The sequence below is a fragment of the Oncorhynchus mykiss genome, chromosome 3, assembly GCF_057628025.1.
Source record: "Oncorhynchus mykiss isolate SJ-2025 chromosome 3, ASM5762802v1, whole genome shotgun sequence".
Lineage (NCBI taxonomy): Eukaryota > Metazoa > Chordata > Actinopteri > Salmoniformes > Salmonidae > Oncorhynchus > Oncorhynchus mykiss.
The window spans coordinates 92,066,725-92,090,453 of record NC_143024.1 but is presented as its reverse complement, the minus strand read 5'-3'; the positions used below and the strand labels follow the sequence as shown (position 1 = coordinate 92,090,453).

The window sequence follows — 23,729 nt, the reverse complement described above, 5'->3', positions numbered from 1 at the left end:
ATGAACTCCTCCACCGACTGCCCCGCCCCACTGTTTGGAATGCACCAGTGGTGGAATAAGTACCCCATTGTCCTACTTGACTAAAGTCTAAAATAATTTGGTTCTGTAAATACTTAAGTATCAAAAGTAAAAGTAGAGTATGAATAATTTAAAATTCCTTATTTTAAGCAAAGCAGATACAACCATTTTCTTGTTTTTTAAATGTATGGATGGCCAGGGTCACACTCCAACACTCAGACATCATTTACAAAAGATGCACGTCTGTTTAGTGAGTCCCCCAGATCAGAGGCAGAAGGGAGGACCATGTGTTGTCTTGATAAGTGCGTGAATTGGACCATTTTCCTGTCCTGCCAAGCTTTCAAAACATAACGAGTACTTTTGGGTGTCAGGTAAAATGTATGGAGTAAAAAGTACATTATTTTCTTTAGGAATGTAGTGAAGTAAAAGTAAAAGTATACAAATATAAATAGTGAAGTACAGATCAGTGGAAACCACTGATATAAATGTGCACCATTATTTCTACAGTTTCATTTGGTTTTAGTCCTTTCAATGTAGATTGAGGTAACCCTGCCTTAGATGATAACAACACCACCTTCAATGGAACTGAACAGAGTTAAGGATTCTTAGGGGTTCTTAAACTTTTTCAGCTAGAGACCCACATTAGAAACTGACCGTCATCCCATGACCCAAATCTTCCTCCAGAGACTCAAATTAGGAAGAAATAGTGTGCGATTATATATTTATTTTATATAACTTGCGACTCACCTCTCACTCGCTCACGGCCCACTTTGGATCCCGACCTATAGTTTAAGAAACCCTGATCTTGTCCATTTAAATGCAGACTTACTTTGAAATCGTTGACACTTTCAGACAAGCAGGCTGTGCGTTGAGCCAGGGTCACAGAGCAGTATAGGTCTACAGCTTGAGTCTATCACCTTTCATGTAAAGCAAAATGAAAGTGAAACGTTTTGATGGTCCATTCTGGGAAATCATACCGTTATTCTGAATCTGTTACACAGTGCCTAATCACATCTCAGATACAACCTCATTGGTTCTTAAGGGTCACATGATTTCCCAGAAAGTAAAATGAAGTCCAGGTAGTTTCTCAAAGTGCATACACAGATAGACACAATAAAACGGATGACATCCCACTGTGGATGTAATAGACTTTACAATGGGGGAATGTTTACACTGCACAGCCTGGTGGATGGATGGATTGGGAATCCCCATGAAATGGGATATCTCCTCAGTGACATTCACAGGACACAACTGTGTAGAGTTTACACAAATTCTAGCATTTTAGCTGCAGGACTTTGTGAGAAATCAGCTCACTACACAGCCTAATGTGCATATTGAACATACAGATTGGACTGTACAGTGTAAACTAGAGATTGCACTCCCATGAACTGGGTATCAGCCTACTCAGTGACACTCACAGAACTATGTACAGTTTACACACATATTAGCATCTTAGCTCCTATTGTGCCCCTCCCTCCACTTCCCTTTTTTTAATACCTTTATTTAACTAGGCAAGTCAAATTCTTATTTTCAATGACAGCCTAAGAACAGTGGGTTAACTGCCTGTTCAGAGGCAGAACGACAGATTTGTACCTTGTCAGCTCGGGGGTTTGAACTTGCAACCTTCCGGTTACTAGTCCAACACTCTAACCACTAGGCTACCCTGCCGCCCCATTAAATGGGGCTCTGTTGTTTCATCGCCCTCAAATGAAAAGCCCTATACATATTGACCAACTACGGTTTGGACCCTATCGTGCAGAACAGGTGGTTGGAGTTCATCGGTCCCCAGTGCAGTGGTGGTGAGTAAACTGGTAGCTAGACCGTAGACTGATGGTTATGTATCTGGTTGTGTATATTTGAACAGTTGTATTAAAAAAAAAACCTGGTTTGATAAATTCCCAAGCCAAGGAGATACAACTAGTAGAGTCATTTTGGCTGTGAAGTGCATTAGCAAAAAGCTTAGTTCTTTCTTTACAACAAAATGCAATTGACCACTTGGCCGTCTATTGTACCTCCCAGTCACAATCTCATAAGATTGCCTGCTGTAGTTGTTCGAGAGATGTCAAGTTCGCAGCCAAACCTGCAGAATAGAGAGAACCAGCAAGGGGGCAATCATCAGCATCATCTGTGTGTTTGTGACTGAACCGGTCTCTTTAATGAGGGGCCAGCAGCTGATCTACACTGATATACCCATCAATGGGGCTCTGGCCAAAGACTTCACCTCCAGCCTCACCAATGGTCGTCGATGGGGAGATCATAATCGGGTAGGTTTTTATCTGACCTGTTCAATCTTCAACATAATACCTGTTTGTGTGTCAGATATCACCTATCCTAACTGCCATTGGTAATAGAACAGTGACTATGTGTGTATGTGTTCACAGAAACATGTATTGAGCCAGCACATTGAGACTTGCAAGATGATGTGATGAAGTTCAGACTGTCTGACGAGCTTGAAACTGATGTCTCTGAATGGAGAGAGACCTGGCACTCTTGACAGGCAGGCTTGATACTGATGTCTCTGAATGGAGAGAGACCTGGCACTCTGACAGATAGGCTTGATACTGATGTCTCTGAATGGAGAGAGACCTGGCACTCTGACAGATAGGCTTGATACTGATGTCTCTGAATGGAGAGAGACCTGGCACTCTGACAGATAGGCTTGATACTGATGTCTCTGAATGGAGAGAGACCTGGCACTTGGGATTCAAGAAACAACCAAATCAAACCACACCCCCACGCCAACTCATGTTTGGCTTCTGTCATGGTCGCCAGCATTTCTTGAGGAGCCAGCCAAAAGACAAGGACAAATCAGCAGGTTCAATAACCATTGATATTGAAAAAAAGAAAAATGACTAAGTTAGAAGTAGGGAGTGCGAAGCCGAGTGCCTTCTCTACCCGGGCTCTACCAAGGTTTTCCAGCACACAACTTTGACCTACTACAGCAACTACGTTGGTCTATTGTACTGCAAACAATGTGTGGGCAGGTTGTTTGGGATTCAAACCTTCTCAAAGAGCCGAATTCATACTCTTCAGTTGAATATTTGACTTTACGGTGTCCTGCTATTAAACTAATATACAGTATCATCTATACATCATTAGGATGTATGCATTAGTGTATCTACAGGCCTATTGTAAATGTGTATAATAGTAGCGTCACCATCTTTACTGCAAAAATAAATACAAATATCTTTATTAGAACATTTGAAAGGAAAAATGTTTTTCCCCTAATTTTCCAAAGTTTGGTTTTGGAATATGTTGGGAGCTGCAAAGATCTATGTGTCTATCTACGTTAATGAACCATCAGTACTGTACAGTACTGTGGGAGTTGGACATGAATGAATTTGCAAAAGCAACATTTAATTAATCAATGATAATGATTAATCATACCTGGATAGGCTATCTGGGAATTAAACGTTATAATTAACCTGGGAAGTTGGTTCATCTGGGTTACTATTGCAAAGTTTAAGATGTCTCTTTTAATTGGAAGAACCTAGAAAGACATGTTCGACAATTTAAATACATATATTGAATGAGACGATGACGATACCCAAGTTATTGAGATTGCTGGATTATCATAAAGATAATGTCAGGTACATTTACCACTATGGTACACTTTCCCCTCGGGTCAAAGCCATATGGGATTCCCACTGGAGGCGGGACTGATTGATTGTGCTTTGCAAAAGCAGATTTTACTGATTGATCAAATTTAATGAATAATCAAACCTGTATAGCTTATCTGGGAATTAAACTTTAAATTAACCTGAGAGCTTTGCTTAATCGAAGTTAATGTGGAAAAAGTTCATATTGTCTCATTGTAGAAGCCCAATCAATTTGCATATTATTTAAAATAATTTATTTACTAATTGTAATTAATTCACAGAAATGCATCACACAAACAGTAGATGGTTACAAGGAAATAATAGCGGAGCTTCCCTAGTGGTATAAACCGGCATCGCGGCTTGGTGTACAAAAGGGAAGTGGGGGTCGACTTGAGATAAAACAACACACAGTTGATAATTCTAACAATTGAAATGCTAATCCTTTGCACATGAACGCTCACTCATTCAGGAATAATTGCAATCAATATATATATTTATATATATACACAGTGGGGCAAAAAAATAGTTAGTCAGCCACCAATTGTGCAAGTTCTCCTACTTAAAAAGATGAGAGAGGCCTGTAATTTTCATCATAGGTACACTTCAACTATGACAGACCAAATGAGAAAAAAACAGAAAATCACATTGTAGTATTTTTTATGAATTTATTTGCAAATGATGGTGGAAAATAAGTATTTGGTCAATAACAAAAGTTTATCTCAATACTTTGTTATATACCCTTTGTTGGCAATGACAGAGGTCAAACGTTTTCTGTAAGTCTTCACAAGGTTTTCACACACTGTTGCTGGTATTTTGGCCCATTCCTCCATGCAGATCTTTTTCTTCAAACCAAGCTGCTTACCTATTGCAGATTCAGTCTTCCCAGCCTGGTGCAGGTCTACAATTTTGTTTCTGGTGTCCTTTGACAGCTCTTTGGTCTTGGCCATAGTGGAGTTTGGAGTGTGACTGTTTGAGGTTGTGGACAGGTGTCTTTTATACTGATAACAAGTTCAAACAGGTGCCATTAATACAGGTAACGAGTGGTGGACAGAGGAGCCTCTTAAAGAAGAAGTTACAGGTCTGTGAGAGCCAGAAATCTTGCTTGTTTGTAGGTGACCAAATACTTATTTTCCACCATAATTAGGAAATAAATTCATAAAAAATCCTACAATGTGATTTTCTGGATTTTATTTTTCTAATTTTGTCTGTCATAGTTGAAGTGTACCTATGATGAAAATTACAGGCCTCTCTCATCTTTTTAAGTGGGAGAACTTGCACAATTGGTTGCTGACTAAATACTTTTTTGCCCCACTGTAAATCAATCAGGCTTTTAAGATTTCATATTAAAAGGTAGTTCAAAATTCAAAAGGAACTCGCATATCTGAGCTATCTTTTTCTCGGTGCATGGTAACAGTTGACTAAAATGTGAAAAAAGAAGAAACCCACACACTGCTCTTGATGGTTTCACTGCTCTTGATGGTATCACTGCTCTTGATAGTATCACTGATCTTGATGGTATCACTGCTCTTGATAGTATCACTGATCTTTAATAGTATCACTGCTCTTGATAGTATCACTGATCTTTAATAGTATCACTGCTCTTGATAGTATCACTGGTCTTTATAGTATCACTGCTCTTGATAGTATCTGTGCTCTTGATAGTATCACTGCTCTTTATAGTATCACTGCTCATTATAGTATCACTGCTCTTTATAGTATCACTGCTCTTGATAGTATCACTGATCTTTAATAGTATCACTGCTCTTGATAGTATCACTGGTCTTTATAGTATCACTGCTCTTGATAGTATCACTGCTCTTGATGGTATCACTGCTCTTTATAGTATCACTGCTCTTGATAGTATCACTGCTCTTGATAGTATCTGTGCTCTTGATAGTATCACTGCTCATTATAGTATCACTGCTCTTTATAGTATCACTGCTCTTGATGGTATCACTGCTCTTGATAGTATCACTGCTCTTGATAGTATCACTGCTCATTATAGTATCACTGCTCTTTATAGTATCACTGCTCTTGATAGTATCACTGCTCTTGATAGTATCACTGCTCTTGATAGTATCACTGCTCTTGATAGTATCACTGCTCTTGATAGTATCACTGCTCTTGATAGTATCACTGCTCTTTATAGTATCACTGCTCTTGATAGTATCACTGCTCTTGATAGTATCACTGCTCTTTATAGTATCACTGATCTTGATAGTATCACTGATCTTGATAGTATCACTGCTCTTGATAGTATCACTGCTCTTTATAGTATCACTGCTCTTGATAGTATCACTGCTCTTGATAGTATCACTGCTCTTGATGGTATCACTGCTCTTGATAGTATCACTGCTCTTGATAGTATCACTGCTCTTGATAGTATCACTGCTCTTGATAGTATCACTGCTCTTGATAGTATCACTGATCTTGATAGTATCACTGATCTTGATGGTATCACTGCTCTTGATAGTATCACTGCTCTTGATGGTATCACTGCTCTTGATAGTATCACTGCTCTTGATAGTATCACTGCTCTTGATAGTATCACTGCTCTTTAATAGTATCACTGCTCTTGATAGTATCACTGCTCTTGATAGTATCACTGCTCTTGATAGTACCACTGCTCTTGATAGTATCACTGCTCTTTAATAAGCGTTATGTATGGCCATAGTCAGAGCTTTTGTACGTTTCTTAAATTAGCACCCTTATATAGACCTAGCCCCACCCACATCCGTTCCATGAATTTCATCAACATTAAAATAAAGTGTGTGCATAAAACGTATTAAACACTTCTGTTAAACCACAATGAGGACTTCGACCTACCAAGCAAGTTTTCAAAATTCTAAATCAAGAAAAACGTCAGAGTAATCTGGAATAGGGGCATAATGCATGTTCACATTTACAACATAACATATATAGGCATTTCATCATGAATACCTTTAGGGAATAATATCTGGAAGGTGAAAATCCCCAAAACATTCTCTTTTTCCCAGATTATTATTTATATCACCTCCCCTGTCTGATATCTAGACGTTCTCTATGGCACAAAATCGTAGAATTATCGTAGAAGTAGAATTATGTTTAGGTCATTAAAATGTACTGGGACTGGATAATCCCTGTCGTGTCTCCTAATTTAATTTATGTTCGCATATTCTCTGTTTGAGAGAACGAGAGGTTTTACCTACATAGCACAGCGCACATGGACATTTAATAATGTAGATAACATGGGTGGTGGAGCACGTAATAATGTCATTATTTTGAACCGTTTTCCTGTATGTGGGTGGTAGAAATATTCACTCTTCATGTTGTTGCACTGTGCGCAACCTCTGCATGTTTATCTGCCATTCGGAAGAGGGTGTAAAAGAGCCTGGCTGATTTTCTTTTGTGGCTGGCAGTTGGACAAATGTATCGAGTATATTGCGACCTCTCCTATATTCAATAAGTGGTGGATTCTTAAATTCAGCAGGCTGGGTCCGATGATAAAACATGTCAGTGTTTCTTGACCGCATCCCCCACTTTTCGCGAGGTCAAAGTATATGTGGTTGTGAACATTACACAGTGTTCTTTAGATCTAGTGGGTCTTTTTTGTAGCAGTTCATCTCGTGTTTTCCCCGATGCCAAATGAAAAGCTTCATCCACACTTTATGGAGAGTAGCCACTTCTTAGAAACCTATTGCGCATCTCCGCTTCCCTTTTCAATGTAGTCCTCTCTGGAGTGGCATATACGGCGCAGTCTGAAGAACTGGCATCTTGGAAGTCCTGTTTTTAATGGCTCAGTTTGGAAGCTGTCCATCTGTTATAGAGTATTTCTGTCCGTTTATTTTCCATATAAATGTAATCTTGCAAAATCATTTAAACAGATCTACTTTAGTATCACATTGTTTGGTCTGTACATGTAGGTACAAAAGAGAGGCCCTTAGATAAGACAGACTTGCGCGTCAGTAAGCTCTTTTTTGGAGAGGTTAATTACCGCGACCTGCTATAGCTCCGTGTCCATGGCCTGTGTTCCTGGTCCCCTTTTTGACCGTTTGTCTCTCCCACATCGTTTATTTTCTTTCGTGGATCCTTGTTGTGCTGCTGTCAGTAGGTAATTAGCTCTCAGTGGATACCTCTGTGTCTACGTTTCCATGTCCTCCCGCTGCTGTGTTTCTGCGTCCCCCGGTCAGTGGTGCCTGCCTAACGTTGGACTCTCGGTGTTCCCGTCCTTGAGCCTTCCCATGCGTACACCTGGTTGAGCTGGTAGTCCTCTGTGTCTCGCTGATATTTCTTGATCTTTTGTTGCTTGTAGGAAGTCTCAGTATTATTTATCTCACATCCCCTGCTTGATAGCTTAACTTTCTCTATGCCACAAAATCTTTAGGTAGAAAGAATTTTCAGTTGGGGGCGATGAAACAACAGAGTGCCATTCAATGAAGGGAAGTGAATTGCGCGGAGGGGCACAATAAGAGCTAAGATGCTAATATGTCTGTAAACTGTACATTTATTTCATTTTATTTTATTTTACCAGGCAAGTCAGTTAAAAACAAATTCTTATTTTCAATGACGGCCTAGGAACAGTGGGTTAACTGGTCTAGGAACAGTGGATTAACTGCCTGTTCAGGGACAGAACGACAGATTTGCACCTTGTCAGCTCGGGGTTTGAACTGGCAACCTTCCGGTCCAACTAGTCCAACGCTCTAACCACTAGGTTACCCTGCCGCCCCATAGTTCTGTGAGTGTCACTGAGTAGGCTGATACCCATTTCATGGGAGCACAATCTCTAGTTTACACTGTACAGTCCAATCTGTATGTTCAATATGTACATTAGGCTGTGTAGTGAGCTGATTTCTCACAAAGTCCTGCAGCTAAAACGCTAGAATTTGTGTAAACTCTACACAGTTGTGTCCTGTGAATGTCACTGAGGAGATATCCCATTTCACACAATCCATAGGATAGGCTGTGCAGTGTAAACATTTCCCCCATTGTAAAGTCTATTACATCCACAGTGGGATGTCATCCATTTTATTGTGTCTATCTGTGTATGCACTTTGAGAAACTACCTGGACTTCATTTTACTTTCTGGGAAATCATGTGACCCTTAAGAACCAATGAGGTTGTATCTGAGATTCAGAATAATGGTATGATTTCCCAGAATGGACCATCAAAACGTTTCACTTTCATTTTGCTTTACATGAAAGGTGATAGACTCAAGCTGTAGACCTATACTGCTCTGTGACCCTGACTCAAGCTGTAGACCTATACTGCTCTGTGACCCTGACTCAAGCTGTAGACCTATACTGCTCTGTGACCCTGACTCAAGCTGTAGACCTATACTGCTCTGTGACCCTGACTCAACACACAACCTGCTTGTCTGAAAGTGTCAACGATTTCCAAGTAAGTGTGCATTTAAATGGACAAGATCAGGGTTTCTTAAACTATAGGTCGGGATCCAAAGTGGGCCGTGAGCGAGTGAGAGGTGAGTCGCAAGTTATATAAAATAAATATATAATCGCACACTATTTCTTCCTAATCTGAGTCTCTGGAGGATGATTTGGGTCATGGGATGACGGTCAGTTTCTAATTTGGGTCTCTAGCTGAAAAAGTTTAAGAACCCCTAAGAATCCTTAACTCTGTTCAGTTCCATTGAAGGTGGTGTTGTAATCATCTAAGGCAGGGTTAACTCAATCTACATTGAAAGGACTAAAACCAAATGAAACTGTAGAAATAATGGACCACGTTTATTCCAGTGATTTCCAGTACTTAAGTAAAACTACTTTAAAACAGTACTTTAGTCGCTGTTTGAGTATCTGTACTTCACTATTTATATTTTTGACAACTTTTACTTTTACTTCACTACATTCCTAAAGAAAATAATGTACTTTTTACTCCATACATTTTACCTGACAACCCAAAAGTACTCGTTACATTTTGAATGCTTATCAGGACAGAAAAATGGTCCAATTCACGCACTTATCAAGACAACACATGGTCCTCCCTTCTGCCTCTGATCTGGGGGACTCACTAAACAGACATGCATCTTTTGTAAATGATGTCTGAGTGTTGGAGTGTGACCCTGGCTATCTGAGTGTTGGAGTGTGACCCTGGCTATCCATACATTTTAAAACAAGAAAATGGTTGTATCTGCTTTGCTTAAAGTAAGGAATTTAAAATGATTTATACTTTTACTTTTGATACTAAAGTATATTTTAGCAAACACATTTACTTTTTGATACTTAAGTATATTTAAAACCAAATACTTTTAGACTTTTACTCAAGTAGTATTTTACTAGGTGAGTTACTTTTCACTGAGTAACTTTCTATTGAGGTATCTAAACTTTTACTCAAGTAGGACAATGGGTACTTATTCCACCACTGGTGCATTCCAAACAGTGGGGCGGGGCTGTCGGTGGAGGAGTTCATTTATTTTTATTAACTCAGTCTGGCTTTCAACTTATTCTTGAATGTTGTAATAGTAGAATAATATTGGAGAGTGATTCACCAATTTCACTCTTCTTATGTCAGTCATTTTATACCTTAGAGAGCCATTTATAACTTGTCAGAAATGTCCAGATCATTTATTTTAGCTAGAATTTAAATCAAAGTATTGAAAATTTGATTGGTAATTGGAGAAATTGTTTAACAACATTTTTGGCAACAGTTTAGTAACCTGGTAACCTTATAACACAGCATAATAGTGGACCTATTACGATGTTATGACAGTGTTGTGACAGTGTTGTGACAGTGTTATGATGGTGTTATGATAGTGTTATGACAGTGTTATGATAGTGTTATGACAGTGTTATGATAGTGTTATGATAGTGTTATGACAGTGTTATGACAGTGTTATGACAGTGTTATGACAGTGTTATGACAGTGTTATGACAGTGTTATGACAGTGTTATGACAGTGTTATGACGGTGTTATGATGGTGTTATGATAGTGTTATGACAGTGTTATGATAGTGTTATGACGGTGTTATGATAGTGTTATGACAGTGTTAAGACAGTGTTATGATGCAGAACATTGCTGTCTGTCTGAAATTCAGTGAAACCCATTGCCCTTCAATAAGCCTTGTTATTATAGTCACGCCTATATTAGGTTTAGATCGGCCAATGCATGTTAAAGTGAGTCTTCCCCACTTTTCTCCATCAATACTCAGTATTCCTGAACCACATTTGGGACCTTGGTTGTGGGTCTTTGGCAATGGACAGGGGCAGACCTGTCACTGGGGATGGGGTGACATGACCCAACCCACATTCCGAAATGGCATTTTTGTCCCCCAGAGTTTTTGTAAAGTTTTTTATTGAAACTTTAATTAACGAGGCAAGTCAGTTATGAACAAAATCGTATTTACAATGAAGGCCTTCCCCGGACGACGCTGGGCCACTTGTGTGCCACCCCATGGGACTCCCAATCACGACCGGATTTTTAACAAATCAAAAACTGAAAAATTGGGCGTGCAAAATTATTCAGCCCCTTTACTTTCAGTGCAGCAAACTCTCTCCAGAAGTTCAGTGAGGATCTCTGAATGATCCACTGTTGACCTAAATTACTAATGATGATAAATACAATCCACCTGTGTGTAATCAAGTCTCCGTATAAATGCACCTGCACTGTGATAGTCTCAGAGGTCCGTTAAAAGCGCAGAGAGCATCATGAAGAACAAGGAACACACCAGGCAGGTTCGAGATACTGTTGTGAAGATGTTTAAAGATACAAAAAAGATTTCCCAAGCTTTAAACATCCCAAGGAGCACTGTGCAAGCGATAATATTGAAATGGAAGGAGTATCAGACCACTGCAAATCTACCAAGACCTGGCCGTCCCTCTAAACTTTCAGCTCATACAAGGAGAAGACTGATCAGAGATGCAGCCAAGAGGCCCATGATCACTCTGGATGAACTGCAGAGATCTACAGCTGAGGTGGGAGACTCTGTCCATAGGACAATAATCATTCGTATATTGCACAAATCTGGCCTTTATGGAAGAGTGGCAAGAAGAAAGCCATTTCTTAAAGATATCCATAAAAAGTGTTGTTTAAAACCTGTTGATGCCAGGAGTTCCTCTAGAGGAACGTTACAGAAATCGCACACTATTCCATATGCTGAGACAGCGCTCAGTTCCAAGCTACATTTCCACGTAATGTTGGAGTCAACAGAAACACAGATTTAAGCATAAATATTCCCTTACCTTCGATGGTCTTCGTTCAGAATGTTCTGGAAGGGTTCATACTTACCCAATACATCGTTTGGTTTCAAGTCTTGCGTCTTTGTATTAGCTACTGCTAATAACATCAGCTGAAATGCACCCAAAACGTCCTCCGGTCCGGAAACGTTGCGCATCAAAACAGCTTTATGATGTTTTTAACACACAAAACAAATTTCAATTCAACCGGGCATCGTTTGCTCTTCCCAGGAGTGCTGGAACAAAGGAATGGCTGTGACCAATTCGCGCCCTAACGCACAGGTTTTTTTCTCGCGACACCTACTCCAATCACTCCTATAGGGCCAATTCTCGCGCGATTTGAACGATTGAACGCTCTAAAGAAAGAGGACATCTAGTGGAAGAGATGGAAAGTGTCCCCAGATCCATAAGTGGTCGGGAAGGGTGGGGGCCATGACGTCAAAGTTGCTCCAACTTTCATGGCCACAAAAACTAGTTTGGAAGAATGCATGCCTTGTGAGTTCTGCTATACTTACAGACATAATTCCAACGGTTTTAGAAGCTTTAGAGTGTTTTCTATCCAATAATAATTATTATATGCATATATTAGCAATTTTTGATATTTTTTTTTTCAGTTTACTAGGGGTACCCAATTTCTCCAAAGGGGGCGTAAATCTGCCATGCCCTCAAAAGGATTTATTAAAGTTTGCCACAAGCCACCTGGAAGACACACCAAACATGTGGAAGAAGGTGCTCTGGTCAGATGAAACCAAAATTGAACTTTTTGGCAACAATGCAAAACGTTATGTTTGGCGTAAAAGCAACACAGCTGAACACACCATCCCCACTGTCAAACATGGTGGTGGCAGCATCATGGTTTGGGCCTGCTTTTCTTCAGCAGGGACAGGGAAGATGGTTAAAATTGATGGGAAGATGGATGGAGCCAAATACAGGACCATTCTGGAAGAAAACCTGAGTCTGCAAAAGACCTGAGACTAGGATGGAGATTTGTCCTCCAACAAGACAATGATCCAAAACATAAAGCAAAATCTACAATGGAATGGTTCAAAAATAAACATATCCAGGTGTTAGAATGGCCAAGTCAAAGTCCAGACCTGAATCCAATCGGGAATCTGTGGAAAGAACTGAAAACTGCTGTTCACAAATGCTCTCCATCCAACCTCACTGAGCTCGAGCTGTTTTGCAAATGGGGAATGGGAAAAAATGTCAGTCTCTCGATGTGCAAAACTGATAGAGACATACCCCAAGCGACTTACAGCTGTAATCGCAGCAAAAGGTGGCGCTACAAAGTATTAACTTAAGGGGGCTGAATAATTTTGCACGCCCAATTTTTCAGTTTTTGATTTGTTAAAAAAGTTTGAAATATCCAATAAATGTCGTTCCGCTTCATGATTGTGTCCCACTTGTTGTTGATTCTTCACAAAAAATACAGTTTTATATATTTATGTTTGAAGCCTGAAATGTGGCAAAAGGTCGCAAAGTTCAAGGGGGCCGAATACTTTCGCAAGGCACTGTATATATAGATAGAAGTTACTATCAGCCATCAAAATGTACTATCAGCCATCAAATCAAATCAAATCAAATGTAGTTATATAGCCCTTCGTACATCAGCTGATATCTCAAAGTGCTGTACAGAAACCCAGCCTAAAACCCCAAACAGAAAGCAATGCAGGTGTAGAAGCACGGTGGCTAGGAAAAACTCCCTAGAAAGGCCAAAACCTAGGAAGAAACCTAGAGAGGAACCAGGCTATGTGGGGTGGCCAGTCCTCTTCTGGCTGTGCCGGGTGGAGATTATAACAGAACATGGCCAAGATGTTCAAATGTTCATAAATGACCAGCATGGTCCAATAATAATAAGGCAGAACAGTTGAAACTGTAGCAGCAGCACGGCCAGGTGGACTGGGGGACAGCAAGGAGTCATCATGTCAGGTAGTCCTGAGGCATGGTCCTAGGGCTCAGGTCCTCCGAGAGCGAGAAAGAAAGAGAGAATTAGAGAGAGCACACTTAAAGTCACACAGGACACCGAATAGGACAGGAGAAGTACTCCAGATATAACAAACTGACCCTAGCCCCCCGACACATAAACTACTGCAGCATAAATACTGGAGGCTGAGACAGGAGGGGTCAGGAGACACTGTGGCCCCATCCGAGGACACCCCCGGACAGGGCCAAAGCCATAAGTTCATGTTTGTGTCAATTTCAATAAGAAATGCTATAGGTTAAAAATGTATGAAAAATAACCATGCGTCAACATCACATTGTAGCTCGAGCACAATATTTTGCCTTACAATATTAATCAGACTAAAATGGATGACATAATAGCTACATTAACCATCATTTTCTCTTCTTACCTTAATGGAAATCCAGTAGGATATATTTTTTTTTTACAATTTTCAATGACTATTCATGCTTAGCCCAACCAATCAGGTACGCTCAAGCTGTCCTTGTCATGCGCGCTTCTCGGGTCTTGATAGAATTAACCAGGACCGGAGCCAGAACCTATCAGTTGGACGGGCCTTTGTTTTCCCTAGGCGGACATGTTTTTCACGGGATTTGTGTGTACGCGTTTTTCTGCTGGTGTAATAAGCAACTTGTGAATTTCAAGTTTGGGCAAGCTTACAACTTATCCTACTATTTGTACCCATCATACGTGTCAGTGATGATTATTTTTATATTCTCATTTTAATGGAACAGTTTCATTTCAAACTGAACGTTTCCCTTTCTCAAAATCATTGTTACGTGGTTAATCATAAAAATCTGAAGTAAAATTATAAAAAATCTAAAAGTTTAAATTCAACCACGGCGTGAGCGTCAGCCTCTGGCATATGGACACACTGTGAAGAAATAAAAGCATAGAACTCAGAGACAGCCAATAGGCTAGAGCAACAGTAGGCTAGAGCAACAGCAGGCTAGAGCAACAGTAGGCTAGAGCAACAGTAGGCCTGGACCTTGCATCATCAACTAAGTAAAATACATAGGCCTAAAACCGACAAATGTGACTCAACCTCCTGGATTCGGTCTTATGTAGTAAAATGTAAAATTGTGTTTTTTACATTGACTCAGACTCAGAGCTACAAAATGATACAACATACACTGCATGTGAGGAACAATGGGAAAGTAATTCTGCTTTGAAAGTTGATGTAACGGTTGTAGACGGTGAAAGAAGGAGAGGACCAAAGCGCAGCGTGGTTAGTGTTCATCTTAATTTAATAATAATAAAATAATAATAAAACAAACTGAACACTTTAAATTACAAAACAACAAACAGTGACAACCGAAACAGTTTTATCTGGTGCAGACACACAAAGACTGAAAACAACCACTCACAAACCCCAACAGAAAACAGGCTACCTAAATATGGTTCCCAATCAGAGACAATGACTAACACCTGCCTCTGATTGAGAACCATCTCAGGCCAAACAAGAAACCCCACATAGAAACAGAAAACATAGACTGCCCACCCAACTCACGCCCTGACCAACACTAAAACAAAGAAAATACAAAAGAACTATGGTCAGAACGTGACAGTTGATCAACTTGTCAATCTACATTTTTTTGAAAAATCTCCTTAGAATGTTTTGGTATCTAATGAACAGCTCTTCTTTGTCTACACCCATTCAGCATCGTTCACATCCTCTTAAGCTTTAGTCCCACGCATCTCGTTTAGTTTTCGTGGCCCACTTGACGCTCTGGCCAATGATTTGTTTACCTCTGGATAACATGACAACAGCCTAACCAGCTCTCCTGTCAACAATTGCATTACTCTTTTAAGCAGACTTTTACTGACACCGGCCATATTCAATGAGTGTTATACACACGTAATGTTAGCTAACGAGCCAGCCAGCTAACGTTAGCTCATTATACAACAATGAACTAAGTGCCAACAATGAACAAAGTGGCAACAATGCCTATTGTTAGGCTCTAACTAGAAAAACAAACAGCTCTGGGGAAACACATAATAACGTCTGCTAGGGAGCCAGCCAGCTAACGTTAACTAGTTAAACAACAATGAGCAACGTTCCAACAATGCCACATTGCTGGCAGCTAACCAACCATGTTCAATGTTAGCTAGCTAACATTAGGCTCTAACTAGAATAGCAAACAGCTCTGGGGAAACAAATAATGAAGTCCGCTAGGGAGCTAGCCAGCTAAAGTTAGCTAGCTAAACAACAATGAACAACGTTCCAACGATGCCACATTGCTGGCAGCTAACCAACCATGTTCAATGTTAGCTAGCTAACATTAGGCTCTAACTAGAATAGCAAGCGGCTCTGGGGAAACACATAATAACGTCTGCTAGGGAGCCAGCCAGCTAACGTTAACTAGTTATACTACAATGAACAACGTTCCAACAATGCCACATTGCTGGCAGCTAACCAACCATGTTCAATGTTAGCTAGCTAACATTAGGCTCTAACTAGAATAGCAAGCGGCTCTGGGGAAACAAATAATAAAGTCCGCTAGGGAGCCAGCCAGCTAACGTTAGCTAGCTAGCTGAAGTACACTTTAGCGTGAAATGAAACCACTTTTCTGTCAAAATTAGAAGCGTAATATCTCAAATAGGTGTATACATGTATACATCATGATGCAAGATGGACGCATCTCCCTGTCAGGGAATGCAATACCACGGTTGCTCTTAGTTTGAAGATGTAATCCGGGCACAGGTGTTTTCTCCATCTCTTTAGCTATCATACTCTAATTCCACTGATTTCAAAACTCCAGAACGTGGAGAGCAAGACTTATGCAGCTCCACTCCACAATACATTTAAAAAAAGCTGCGTTAGACAGGATTACTAACACAGACTGACAAGCTCAAATAGACAGAGGCCTTCAATATGGCAGACTAATCAGAACTCCTCTCTCGGCATGTCCAGCCCATTCATTACCTCAGCCAATAATGGCTAGTAGGAAGGTCGTTAACTTTTTCTGTGGCTTAACCAACAAGGCTCGTAATTTAACAATTTACTTTGTATTTACAGATGGCATACAAGTTTGTTATTAAGGCACATGAAAGTTCACATGTTCGAGAAGGCCTTTCTGCCCCCCCAAAATATATTTTACATTCAAACGGCTCTCCTGTGAAGTTTCTTGAGGCATACGCCTAGTTTCCTGAATCGGGTCACAAATATGAAAACAGTAGAAAATATCCTGATGAAAATTCTGGTTCTTTCAATCACATGCATCTCTCTACTCCGCCTGTCTGACTTGACTTGTGCTTTTGCTAGCGAACTTGCAACATTATATCAACTAGCCTCTTCCGTGCACCTCAGAGTTTCCTGCGCCAGTGAGCTGGGGATAGACAGCTGTTTTTTGTGTGCCAAATGGATATATGGGATCAGCAGATCATGATATTACTGAGGATCTATCATTCGCAAACAATGTTAACACTTCTTAGGGATAGGCCCCAAACCTGTAATTCTGGTTGTGAATAGGGTTAGGGGTTAGGGTTAGGGTTAGGGGTTAGGGATAGGGATTAGGGATAGGGGTTAGGGATAGGGGTTAGGGATAGGGTTAGGGATAGGGGTTAGGGATAGGGTTAGGGATAGGGGTTAGGGATAGGGTTAGGGATAGGGGTTAGGGTTAGGGTTATGGTTAGGGTTAGGGGTTAGGGGTTAGGGTTAGGGTTAGGGGTTAGGGTTAGGGTTAGGGATAGGGTTAGGGGTAGGGTTAGGGTTAGGGGTTAGGGTTAGGGATAGGGGTTAGGGGTTAGGGGTTAGGGTTAGGGATAGGGTTAAGGGTTAGGGGTTAGGGTTAGGGGTTAGGGTTAGGGGTTAGCATTAGGGGTTAGCGTTAGGGGTTAGAGGTTAGAGTTAGGGGTTAGGGGTTAGAGTTAGGGGTTAGGGTTAGGGGTTAGGGTTAGGGGTTAGGGGTTAGAGTTAGGCCCCAAATCTGTCATTCTGGCACCGAACACAGCAGTTTACCTACTGTTCCTAGGCTGTCATTAAAAATAAGAATTTGTTGTTAAATATAGGTAATAAAATAGTTTTTAAAAAAAATCATAATTTTATTGAGTGAATTCAGAAGGAATATCGACCGAATTAGCAACGATGTACTGTAGGCTAAGAAGATAATTTTGGTTTTCCATCAAAATAATAATACTTTTAAGTAAGTTTAAGGATATGTTCCAATAGAAAATATAATTAGACTTTATTAAACTCATCAAATCATTTTCTATCAATGTCCATTTTAGTTTTTTTGACTGCTATGATTAAGCAATAAGGCCCGATTTAGGTGTGGTATATGGCAAATATACAACAGCTATTGGCTGTTCTTAGGACACATCTTTGACGAACTGGTTTGTTCTTGACTTGCTGGAAAGGTGGCTTTCTATGACGGTGCCACGTTGAAAGTCACTGAGCACTTCAGTAAGGCCATTCTTCTGCCAATGTTTTTTTCTATGGAGATTGCATGGCGGTGTGCTTGATTTTATAAACCTGTCAGCAACGGGTGGGGCTGAAATAGCTGAATCCACGAATTTGAAGGGGTGTCCACAAACCTTTGTACAGGCATATATAGTGTACCAAGTTATGCTCCAATAGACATTGACCTGGGGGATAAATACATTCTAATCTAATAGTCTAGTCTAATGTTTAAAATCATATAAGGATTTTACTTATTCAGTTACTGCCCTACTCTTTCATTTTTACTAGATTCTCATCTAGCAACTCAACATCAGGAAGGTGTTCTTAATGTTTGGTATACCCAGTGTTTTACAGTTGGCAAATTGTAAGGTTCCGAACTGGGCATGTGAGACTGTATCTCCTCTTATGTTATATTTATGTAATGTTATGATTTAGATTATTATAACTTCAGTTCAAAATACAGATACATTGCTGTTATTCTGTTTTTTCAACAAAATGGTTTAGCTTTCATTCTCTTTTATTTCAGAGGAAGAGAGACATGTCTTATGATGATGGACCGAGGTGGGACATGAATTCAGTTTTCGTTTTTTAAAAGATGAAGGCCTCCATTTTCCACTTGTTATTGCACCCTTGCAGTACTACTCAGTACTACACTCTACCACAATACTATGATCCTAATATTGTTGATGGTGATTATTTATACAGTAAATTGTGTGGTGCAGTATATATATATATTTTTTTGGGGGGTGGTTACATTTTCTCGTCCCGTGTTGTCCAAATGATAGTTAACTACTATCTAGAAAAACTGTGTAAAATAATGAATTTAGCATTGCATGTCTATCAACAAACTAACAATTAAGAATTGCATTGTTTTGTACACCTCACATACCCTCAGTATGTTCCAAGACCAGCTGGCGGAGAAGGTCCGGCCCTTCATAGACTTAATAGACGACATGAGATCCATAGGGATAGATAAGGAGCTGCCACTGCCAACCATTGCTGTGGTGGGAGACCAGAGTTCAGGAAAGAGCTCTGTGCTTGAGACCCTATCTGGGGTGGCGCTGCCCAGAGGAACTGGTGAGATTCTGTATTGTTTTCTGAACATACAAAAAACTATTAATATCAATATTAGCATTTTAAATGTCATTCCCAGAACACCCAAAGTCCATAGACAAGGTCAGGAAACAGACAGTACAATGGGACCACAGAGACTCGGACATTACTGAAATGTTGAGAACCGTTCTAGATTACCACAGCAAACCTTTACAGAAAATGTTAACTGTACATGAGTTTTCTAACCATTTATTCAGACACCGTAAATGTCTGACATGCTTTCTGAACATTAGAGCAACCTTGCAGAAGTTATATATTTATCATGAAATTCATGTCCCGGTCCATTGTTGACTGTACTGTCATATTTTATTGTATTGATTGTTCTGTAATACAGTATAATGATCTGTCATTGGTCCTTCCTTGTTTCCAGGTATTGTCACCAGGTGCCCACTGCTACTTAAACTCTGTAACGACAGAACAGTGAAATGGGATGCTGTCATCTCATACGGAGGGAAAGTCTTTGAATTTGACGAACCTTCAGAAGTAGTTAGACATGTTGAACAAGGTGAGATGGGAACGAACACACACAAACACACAGACACACACAGACACACGCACAAACACACAGACACACACACAAACAGACACACACACACGCACAGACACACACAGACACACAGACACACACAGACACACACACACACACAGACACACACACACACACACACACAGACACATACACACACACACACACACACACACAGACACACGGACACACACAGACACACACACAGACACACACACACAAACACACACACAAACACACACACAAACACACAGACATCTTATTCGATACTGTACATTAACCAGTGGAGGCTCCTCAGAGGAGGAAGGGGAGGACCAATCCTCCTCAGTGAATAAAACTAAATGTAAAAAATATTTTAAAAATATATATTTAAAAAAAAATTATACTTAAAATATTTACATCACAAAATAATTGAATAATACACACTGTTTTGCAATGAAACCCTATAGTAGCCTCAACAGCACTCTGTAGGCTAGAACCATGGCGTAGCCGGAGGACAGCTAGTTTCCATCTTCTTCTGGTTATCTTGACTTCAATACAAAATCTTGGAGGCTCGTGATTCTCCCTGCCTTCCATAGACTTACACAGAAAGTATGACAACTTCTGGAGGACGTCCTCCAACCTATCGGAGCTCTTGAAATATGAACTGAGATGTTGGCCACCCAGTCAAAGGACGTCTATTACAGAAAGCATAAGCTACAGCTAGCTAGCACTGCAATACATAACATTTTGTGAGTAGGTTACCAAAATAGAGAAAAAGACAAGAGGAACAGTTCTGAAAAAACATTAAAAAAAAAAAATTAAGGACACTTTCAGTTACTGAGCTAGCTAAGTTAGCTAGCTAGTTTAGCCTACTCAGACACCAGGCTCAAACAGAGAGGGATGCTATGTTAGCTAGCTGGCTATGACTATCCAACAGAGAGGGATGCTATGTTAGCTAGCTGGCTATGACTATCCAACAGAGAGGGATGCTATGTTAGCTAGCTGGCTATGACTATCCAACAGAGAGGGATGCTATGTTAGCTAGCTGGCTATGACTATCAAACAGAGAGGGATGCTATGTTAGCTAGCTGGCTATGGCTATCCAACAGAGAGGGATGCTATGTTAGCTAGCTGGCTATGGCTATCCAACAGAGAGGGATGCTATGTTAGCTAGCTGGCTATAACTATCCAACAGAGAGGGATGCTATGTTAGCTAGCTGGCTATGACTATCCAACAGAGAGGGATGCTATGTTAGCTAGCTGGCTATGACTATCCAACAGAGAGGGATGCTATGTTAGCTAGCTGGCTATGACTATCAAACAGAGAGGGATGCTATGTTAGCTAGCTGGCTATGACTATCAAACAGAGAGGGATGCTGTGTTAGCTAGCTGGCTATGACTATCAAACAGAGAGGGATGCTATGTTAGCTAGCTGGCTATGACTATCCAACAGAGAGGGATGCTATGTTAGCTAGCTGGCTATGACTATCCAACAGAGAGGGATGCTATGTTAGCTAGCTGGCTATGACTATCCAACAGAGAGGGATGCTATGTTAGCTAGCTGGCTATGACTATCCAACAGAGAGGGATGCTATGTTAGCTAGCTGGCTATGACTATCCAACAGAGAGGGATGCTATGTTAGCTAGCTGGCTATGACTATCCAACACTGGAACTCTTCCAAGTCAAGGTGCGTTTTTAGGTTTTATAAATTGTTAGCCACTGGTGCCCGCCGGTGTAACTGCTAAACTGCTTGCTGCTGACTGAACACTGTTGTGTTCAGTCAGTTGTACTGCATGTTGTACTGCATGATTGTATCAGGTTTACTAACGTGTTAGCTCTAGTAGCTATGTTGACTATGATGGTATAATATGGTGACAACGATGTCGGCTGTGTGTAGCGCTGATTTGAAGGTTTGGCTTGGAAAGGTTTTTTCGTCTGGTCACAGACAGCTGATGTGTTGTGCACTGAAGTCCACAAGCAAAGGGTAAAGGTGAGAGGAGGGGAGCGCGTAGATGGGAGGAAGAATTATATATACAATGATCAAAAACATCATACTTTTTGGAAGCAAACGGAACAGAACAGGGATAAACATACTTGAATTTGTCCAATAGAAACTCTTGTTTGCAACAGACTAATTGGAATGTATTGGATGTGTCAGTGTCTGTCACCTTGATTACTAAAAATGCTCTCAACTTTTGCACCTGCATTGTTAACTTTCATTCATAGGCTAGGTTGTAGTATCATGTAGTAGCCTAAACCTATCAGAGTTACATTGAACTGGGTGAATATGAATGACAGTAACCTAAACCTGTCAGAGTTACATTGAACTGGGTGAATATGAATGACAGTAACCTAAACCTGTCACTGTTACATTGAGCTGGGTGAATATGAATGACAGTAACCTAAACCTGTCACTGTTACATTGAACTGGGTGAATGGAATATGAATGACAGTAACCTAAACCTGTCACTGTTACATTGAACTGGGTGAATGGAATATGAATGACAATAACCTAAACCTGTCACTGTTACATTGAACTGGGTGAATATGAATGACAGTAACCTAAACCTGTCACTGTTACATTGATCTGGGTGAATATGAATGACAGTAACCTAAACCTGTCACTGTTACATTGATCTGGGTGAATATGAATGACAGTAACCTAAACCTGTCACTGTTACATTGAACTGGGTGAATGGAATATGAATGACAGTAACCTAAACCTGTCACTGTTACATTGAACTGGGTGAATGGAATATGAATGACAATAACCTAAACCTGTCACTGTTACATTGAACTGGGTGAATGTGAATGACAGTAACCTAAACCTATCACTGTTACATTGATCTGGGTGAATGGAATATGAATGACAGTAACCTAAACCTGTCACTGTTACATTGAACTTGGTGAATGGAATATGAATGACAGTAACCTAAACCTGTCACTGTTACATTGATCTGGGTGAATATGAATGACAGTAACCTAAACCTGTCACTGTTACATTGAACTGGGTGAATGTGAATGACAGTAACCTAAACCTGTCACTGTTACATTGAACTGGGTGAATATGAATGACAGTAACCTAAACCTATCACTGTTACATTGATCTGGGTGAATATGAATGACAGTAACCTAAACCTGTCACTGTTACATTGATCTGGGTGAATATGAATGACAGTAACCTAAACCTATCACTGTTACATTGAACTGGGTGAATATGAATGACAGTAACCTAAACCCATCACTGTTACATTGATCTGGGTGAATATGAATGACAGTAACCTAAACCTGTCACTGTTACATTGTACTGGGTGAATATGAATGACAGTAACCTAAACCTATCACTGTTACATTGATCTGGGTGAATATGAATGACAGTAACCTAAACCTGTCACTGTTACATTGAACTGGGTGAATGTGAATGACAGTAACCTAAACCTGTCACTGTTACATTGAACTGGGTGAATATGAATGACAGTAACCTAAACCTATCACTGTTACATTGATCTGGGTGAATATGAATGACAGTAACCTAAACCTGTCACTGTTACATTGATCTGGGTGAATATGAATGACAGTAACCTAAACCTGTCACTGTTACATTGAACTGGGTGAATATGAATGACAGTAACCTAAACCTGTCACTGTTACATTGATCTGGGTGAATATGAATGACAGTAACCTAAACCTGTCACTGTTACATTGATCTGGGTGAATATGAATGACAGTAACCTAAACCTGTCACTGTTACATTGAACTGGGTGAATATGAATGACAGTAACCTAAACCCATCACTGTTACATTGAACTGGGTGAATATGAATGACAGTAACCTAAACCCATCACTGTTACATTGAACTGGGTGAATATGAATGACAGTAACCTAAACCCATCACTGTTACATTGAACTGGGTGAATATGAATGACAGTAACCTAAACCTGTCACTGTTACATTGAACTGGGT

The 23,729-nt window shown here is 40.2% G+C and overlaps 1 protein-coding gene across 2 annotated transcripts in view; it reads left to right on the top strand.

The window, feature by feature from the left end:
* Positions 1-23,729, top strand: part of LOC110520643 (interferon-induced GTP-binding protein Mx) — a 64,695-nt gene that overhangs the window by 30,380 nt on the left and 10,586 nt on the right. Inside the window, exons 1-4 of one of the 2 annotated variants that reach the window (XM_090230464.1) lie at positions 8,784-8,993; positions 18,671-18,705; positions 19,040-19,221; positions 19,628-19,762. In XM_090230464.1, coding sequence (XP_090086590.1) covers positions 18,683-18,705; positions 19,040-19,221; positions 19,628-19,762 — 340 coding nt within the window. In that variant the 5' untranslated portion in view covers positions 8,784-8,993; positions 18,671-18,682. Of the gene's footprint in view, positions 1-8,783; positions 8,994-18,670; positions 18,706-19,039; positions 19,222-19,627; positions 19,763-23,729 lie in introns of those variants that run through there. The other variant, XM_090230465.1, reaches the window with a different exon arrangement.